At 36.8% G+C, this 7,379-nt stretch overlaps 1 protein-coding gene across 2 annotated transcripts; it reads right to left on the bottom strand.

Moving 5' to 3' along the window:
- Positions 1 to 37: 37 nt before the first annotated feature.
- Positions 38 to 7,344, bottom strand: zdhhc16a (zinc finger DHHC-type palmitoyltransferase 16a). 2 transcript variants are annotated; one of them, XM_060872464.1, is made up of 11 exons: positions 6,942 to 7,344; positions 4,745 to 4,989; positions 4,425 to 4,619; positions 4,235 to 4,323; positions 4,128 to 4,156; positions 3,626 to 3,759; positions 3,395 to 3,490; positions 2,192 to 2,274; positions 1,967 to 2,090; positions 1,585 to 1,655; positions 38 to 964 (listed from the first exon to the last, which is right to left on the bottom strand). In XM_060872464.1, the coding sequence occupies exons 2-11, from the start codon at positions 4,970 to 4,972 to the stop codon at positions 862 to 864; spliced, it is 1,152 nt and encodes a 383-aa protein (XP_060728447.1). In that variant the 5' UTR covers positions 4,973 to 4,989; positions 6,942 to 7,344; the 3' UTR covers positions 38 to 861. The 2 variants fall into 2 exon arrangements, with proteins under 2 accessions (XP_060728447.1, XP_060728446.1); XM_060872463.1 differs by having other exon boundaries at positions 6,947 to 7,343.
- Positions 7,345 to 7,379: the final 35 nt, after the last annotated feature.

The following is a 7,379-nucleotide window of genomic DNA, read 5'->3' as shown; positions in this document are numbered from 1 at the left end:
AATAATAATAATGTTTTTTTTTAATAATTTATTTTTTTTTAAATAGTGGTCATATATTTGTTACAAAAAGCTTCAAAAAATGTAATAGTGACTGGCAAAAGCAACCCACCACCATGTCCATATGGTTCTTTAAAAATTCCATAGACAAATTCCATTTGATAACTATACATTTTCCCCTCACTAAAACGGCAGACTTTGGGTGGGTGTAAATGCATATAAAGAGAAATATCATGAGTATAAAACATGAACAACTAGTCATCATTAAGTGACACAAATCAGCCGTAACATTAAAGCCGCCTGCATTATAGTTTGTAGGTCCCACTTGTACCCTCCTCTAGTCATCACAGTGTGACCATGTCAAAGTCAGATCCTTACACTTGCCCATGTTTCCTGCTTCCAACACATCAACTTCAAGAACTGACTGTTCACTTTCTGCCTAATATATCCTCCCCCTTGACATGTACCAGTGTAATGAGATAATCAGCAATATTTGCTTCACCTCTCAGTGGTTTTAATGCAAGACTGATTGTTGTGTAAAGTTTTGATATTTAAGGGAGCACAGCTCCACAGTATGTACCAGTTCATCCAAATCCAGCCTCTGGAACTGCATGATAGCTAAAATATAATATCATTATCATGATGTTAAAAAAAGAAATATTCCATTATTATTCCATTCCATTATTATTAGAGACGCATCTTGAAGAAAAGGCCGTTTTTTCTCTTCATGTCTGTTTGTTTTCACATGTCCCTGTGTAAATCTGGGCTTGGCAGACTACATGACGTGCAGTATTATGGATCCACACGCAGGCAGTGACCTGCGCTCCAAAATCACATGAATATTACATCTGATAACACTCAAATTTAGACTGCCATCATGTCTTTTTTAATCGGGTAGATGTCCCATGTCAGCCCGTCACCATAAGGACTGTGTCCAGAAGGCAGCAAAACCCGAGTTAGCCAGTGACTGTGAAGAAAATACAACACATAATATTACAGTAGAGACAGAAAAACACTCTGTGTTAGACAATTTATGACTAAGATCTTCAAAAAAGCGTTTTGCTACAGCCATCATCTAATCGCATTCTAACCATATCACATAAAACAAGTATATACACTAACAATTACTTTATAATAAATCGATACTTTAGTCTACATACAGCAAAGTATAATTTTTAGCATGATTAAAAGGTCAAATTACATGTTCTATAAAACCTTTTGTGCAAGGAAGGATAAACAACAGACTAAAACACTTCCGGATGTTTAATAGAGGTTTGTCTTAGCGACACACTGATAAATTCTATACATACATGTGAGCTAAACAAATCTACAAAAATGCTCTTCATACTTCATGAGCACCACGATGAACATTTGTTTTTCATTAAAAAGAAACCATTTTTCTAAATCTCTCTAATTCTGCTCATAGCCAACACACGCTAGCTCTCCTTACTATTGCACGTAGGCCTGAAAACGAGCTAGATTTTTTTTTTGGTTAAATTTCAATAAACAATTTTTAATTCAATTAATCAACACTGTCTGCTTATTATTGTGTCTCTTATCGCAACTGTGCTACGTAAAACATCCTACCTTCTCTTCTCGACTCCAAAAAACACCTTCCAGTTGTTCAGTTTCCCATAGTTGAATGGATTCTTATAAATCTATCATGAAGAGAAAAAAATAAAATCATGACCGTCACAACAAGGACATACTGAATAAATGTCATGTAACATCATGTTCTCCTGGATACACTTGCAGTAGTGTGGTATAATGTATATAGTGGAATCCACATCTTGTGTGTGTTATGAGTGTATATGTGTGTGTATACACATCAGCCTATAACAGTACTAAGCATTACTCTACTTATATTTACAGATATTTTATGATTCAAAGCAGCATTATTTTAGTTACTAAGCATTACTGAGCAAATAGCATTGACTTTTTAAATGTGTGTGTGTACAGATTTTTATACTTTTCCCTGCTTTGCCATGCGTTTGGCCTCTTTACTGTTGATGTGCCTCTCAATACTGGTCTCTCCACGGGAGATGAGCACAGCATGCCACAAGGTCAGAGCTCCTAAAGCAACGGCTACTGTGCTGAAGGCCATAAGACACATGCGCTTAAAATCAACAAATGATTCCACTTTTCAACCAAATATACATACTGAAGTGTGGAAAAAAAAGGTCAAACAAATTACCTAGTAAGCACCCACATGTAGATAATACTCTTATGAAACATCCGGTCCTTAAAAGTGTAAGATACTGATGCAGAAATTTCACTCTGATCAACAAAAGCAAAATATGTTAGACTGCATAAATCAATAATTCATATACTTAGATATAGTAAAATGACAAATAACTCTTATCTCAAATCTATTCACCTTTTTTGGCACCTTTTTTATTAAGCCTTTTTTTCTGAGGCAGTTTTATTCTCTCTCTCTTCTGGCAGATTTTTAATTTCAGAAATAAATGCCAGAAATAAACAAAATGCTCTGCCAACAGAATAGAGCTAGAAATGAAAGAGTTTAGAAACTGCTCTAACGAGAAAAAGTTAGAGAAATTCACCCACAATCAACATTTATATTTATTTGCTAACACACTTCCACAAAAAGTCCACACACACACACACACAAACACACACACACACAGTTCATTATGTATCTCTGTGGCACCATTTGTTACTATTAAGTAAATGATAATTGACTAATCTTGTAACTCAACAAATTCAATGTTTCACACAGTTGTAAGATGAAATTAATTAATAAAAAATGTTTCAACTAGGGGAAATAATAATAGCAATGAGAACAATATTCTCTTTCTTGTCTACAAAATAAATAGCTTTGTCAGTTCGATGCACAAAGGTAATGGTTTCTTTTTCCTATTAAAAGCACATGTAGTTTCTTCTTGCTGTGTTTGTACTGTTGGAAGTTTCAAGGGAAAACAATATGAACTGCGGTCCGAAACAGTTTTAAAGTAAGTGCTAGTAGTTAGATTGCACTTGTTAAGAATGTTGAAAGCAGGTGTATAAACTGCACTGAGAATGAAACATGGAAGAAACCAGAGGACACTAGTTCATATAGTTTACGTAAAATATAAATAAAAAGAAAAGAAAAGTTGTTTTATGGCTCAAAGAGGATTTACCTCTGATTAGTTAGTTAAGTGAAAGAGGTGATTCCATGAAATTGGTCAAAATAATTATTGCACGATGCCCTAAGGTTTGTTAGGTTTGGTTATGAACTAGTACCCTCGTGTTACTTCCATTCTTTATGCATCCTGCAGGCAAAGTGCCAGATTAGTAAGAAATCAAGATGACCTTTAACCTTTAGATGACTTCAGAAACACCGAAATGAGTAAAAAGCCACATGGGGCAGTCAGTTACAAAGCCCTCTGTATCATAATACCTTCTGAGTTAGAGTTTCTTGAGGAAGGATTCCTATGAGCAGACCTACACCTGTCACTGGAACACCCTGTTTTTCCAAGTCCATCTGCTTCATGTGCTATTGAAGGTACAGCAGAGACAGAATTGCATTGGCCCGTTTTTAGTAGAAGAAAAAAAGAGAAGCACCTGCACAGAACCAGCCTATGATACACTCATGGCTTAATAGATGCCTAAGCTGTAGCAGTAGCCTTACGTCTAAGGCGTGATACGCATCGGTGAAGAGGTTACGGCCACTGATGCTGCAGTATATACAACCGAGTGTCATGTAGAGACAGAAGGAGAAGAAGTAACGGTGGTTGAAATGACCAACACAGTTGTTCAGCCAAGCTGAAAACTGACAGTTAAGGTTAATAACTGAATTAATCAAAGCAACTGGAAGCAAAACTCAAAGTTCAAGTCAAATTTCCTACCATATTGCAGATCAGCTATTAAGGTTGATGTATTAAAAACATCCTTATTATTCAGTTTATAGTGACATTTAACCTTATGGATTGCCTTGAAAAACAAGATGTCTCCTGTTATTGTTTGCATTACAGCAGTTCTTTCACTCCTTAGGGAGAAAGTGCAAAGTGCAAAGGTCTACAGTCATGAATTACTGAGACTGGAGACTCCTTCCACAAATGAATGTTAAATAAACAGATTCCGTCAGATTCCGACTGAAACGGGATGATGATGAATCTTTCTGAAAAGGATACGACAGTGATGGTCCATTTTCAATATACACCTACAAGGATAAGGCACCATTAATATCATGCTCCAGAACACATGACTGATTTGCTAACATGCATTGTATAGTTCTTACGTTTTGCAAATGCCACAGTGATGAGTTCTTGCTGGTTTGGGCATTATACACTTTTTGCAGACGGACACGAATGCAATGTCAGTCTTCATCTAAACAAATAAATAAACAAGACAATAGTTACATTTTCAGTTAGTTATGAACAGGGCCATATCATTAACTTTCTATATACTTTTTTTTATAAGTAGTGAACCTTTGGAGGGTGTCCAGGAGACGTTGTTGTGGCCTTGTAGTAGTGGAAGACAATCATCACTAAGTTCCAGTTTCCGTAGCATATGTGCCATGCTATCCAACCAACAGGATATGTATTCAGAGCCAAAGGGAGGAGGCCCCAATATGCGACTAAGAGGACAGAACTGGTGAGAACTATCACTAGAAACACAAAAACCTTGAAGAAAAGGAAAAAAATAAATAAATTTAATAAAACCAAACCCTAGAGAAGATTAGGAACCAATGTTGAATTGGTACAGAATAAAAAACAATACATTAGTTCTGTGTCAGTGCCAGGCTCACCATCCCGAACCAGCGGGTGATAACATCTACCATCCAGAAGACCGGCTCAAATAGGGAATCGGTCACAAGGTCACAGTTGAGGAGAGAGTTGTGGCAGAGGGAATTCAGGAGGAGTCTGGTGTAGCTCAGAGGCTCCCGCAGTCTCCGAGGCAGGCGGTTGCGACTGCGCCTGGAGCAGCTGCGCATCCATCGCACCAACACATGCACGGCACAGGAACACAGACGCATCCTGACCTGTGAATACACTGGAAATGGTGCCAGCAGTGTCACAATGTGTCCTTACCATGACCTGTACACCCCTTGTCTTGTCTCTGCCATCATATACAATTAATCAATTCAAATCTCTGCCATAATTCAGTGCTAGAAAATCACAGAATATGGTAAGAGAAAAATAGCTGTAAATCCTTTAAAAGATTCAATAGATAAAAATCCTATTAAAAAAAAAAACATTGTAACTGCATCAACAGTGTCTTCCTGTCACGCCAGCATGGTGCACACAGTAATACTGTAATGTCCTGACAAAAGATTTAAGTTAAAGGTTGCCTCAATTATGTTTGTGTGCACACGCTACTATTAAACAAACCCTGCAGTTTCTTGCACTCAAGCATTTACACTGTGAAGGAGAAATACAGTATGCAGCATTTTTACTTTGAATGATATTTGCCTGATTTCATTTTAAAACTTATTGCTTAGACCTCCAAACTGCAAAACCTCACTATTCTGTACATTCAGCAAGATGCCCTGAAGTCTACAAGTAAATATTTGGTAGACACATCTCACCACAGACAGCAATTAGATCACTGGCAAGAAGCCTTTCAGTGGGACCTGTAATCCAATTAGTGAGATGTATTTAGGGATGCAGTGGTGCTGATGATGGCCTGTAACGTTGAATCAGTATCAAAAAGGATTTAACGTGCTCTCGTCAGGTCGAATGACATAATGACGTTAAAGTGTATGATGTGAACTTAAAAAGTAGGACATAAAGTAATGACTTTAAGCCTTAAAAAATTCCTTAAAGCCTAAATCACTGCTGTTTCATGTACTTTGTAAACAAGGAACAACAAGGAAAGCAACAAAGCAACCATGTGACAAGCGACAATTACACTGAGATGATCTCAATTCTTTGCAAAATGAGGTACGACACAGTAAAGCGATAAACCCAAACAATAGGTGTGAACGCTTCCTTGGATCAATCCTATTCTGTATGCATCCCAAAGTTTCTTACAATCTGCATTAGTTACCATTTAAGCCCTTACCATTTAAGAACCAAACTAGAACCGATACAAGAAATATTTGACATATTTTGAAAAATAAATCCGTGATCAATTCAACCCCAGCAATTTCTGATCTTATGATCTATGATCTAATCCATGAAATAATTTCCTAAAATCTATGATGTAGTCTCTAGTCTAGCAGCAGATCATCAAATTAGATTAATGTCATTTATTTTCTAAAGTAAAAACACAACTGCTCTATTGTATCTTGTCTCATTTCTTGCATAAAAGAAGCCAGATGAAGTAAATAAATGAAACAGACTGCACTATACTCAATGGGGTATATTAAAAACAATTAAATCTGCTCTGAAAAAAATACTTCCAGGGCGTTAATACTACTTTCTCTGGATTACTAGGTTATGACAGATGTTTAATCCGCAAACAGTGCCTTTGCATTCTGGCAGATTAATGCAAAACATCGTACTGCGCATGCGCTGTTCTTTATTTCACGCTATACAAGAAACCGTCAAGAGTGACGTCACGTCGTATTGTGTTCATTTGTTATATTCATATTTACATTTGATGTCTTTATACGAGATCTTTTCTTTATTTACAACAACCAAACAAAACGTCAGAGATCAGACAAGGTCTGAAAATGAAAGGCTAAGTATTTGAATTGCACTAAATCACAATAAACAGGCTAAATATGTGAAAGCAATTCCTGATATTCTTCATTCCGCACAGGGCGTGAACTGTAACATTAACACGACTTATGTCAGTCATTCTATAATGAATTAATACGATTTAGTAGCAACTTATCGTTACGTTAATATCACAGGATATAAACTGCACCTCAGACTGATCTGTTAAAGTAAACAAACTGCTGTGCGTTAATAACTGACACCTGACAAGAAACACCAAGCGAAGGAGAGGAAATTATTATTGTAATGAATCTTTTACAGATGTATTCTTCGTTGTCTCACCTCACCTGAGTTTGTTCCTCTGTTGACAGTGTGTGGTCAGCTCATGATGCTCCTGAGACAAATAACCGCAGACATGGAGATAATATAGCCGCTTGATCCGGAGCTTGTAGTTTTCACCGCTTGCCAGGATGTGGGCTGGAACCGCGGTGGATTGTGGGGAACTTATTTATTTATTTATTTACTTGTTTGTTTATTTATTTGTTTATTTGACAACATTCTACGTGATATTGTTCCAAGGATACGGCACGTTAGTAACACCATGCTCGTACAGCAGTGGTCAAAATAGTACACACATAATGTATTGTACCAATTATCAGGTTACGTTCTGTGTCTCAATGTGACATCTTGCAGTAAAATAAATACGAATAAATACAAAATAAAAAGGAAGAAATAACGCCATCGAAAGGCAAACGAACCGTTCCTAAAACAAACCTGGAA

The sequence above is a fragment of the Tachysurus vachellii genome, chromosome 6 (genome assembly GCF_030014155.1).
Source record: "Tachysurus vachellii isolate PV-2020 chromosome 6, HZAU_Pvac_v1, whole genome shotgun sequence".
Taxonomy (NCBI): domain Eukaryota; kingdom Metazoa; phylum Chordata; class Actinopteri; order Siluriformes; family Bagridae; genus Tachysurus; species Tachysurus vachellii.
Note: the sequence above shows the minus strand (reverse complement) of the source record. Positions and strands in the feature narration are given on the sequence as shown.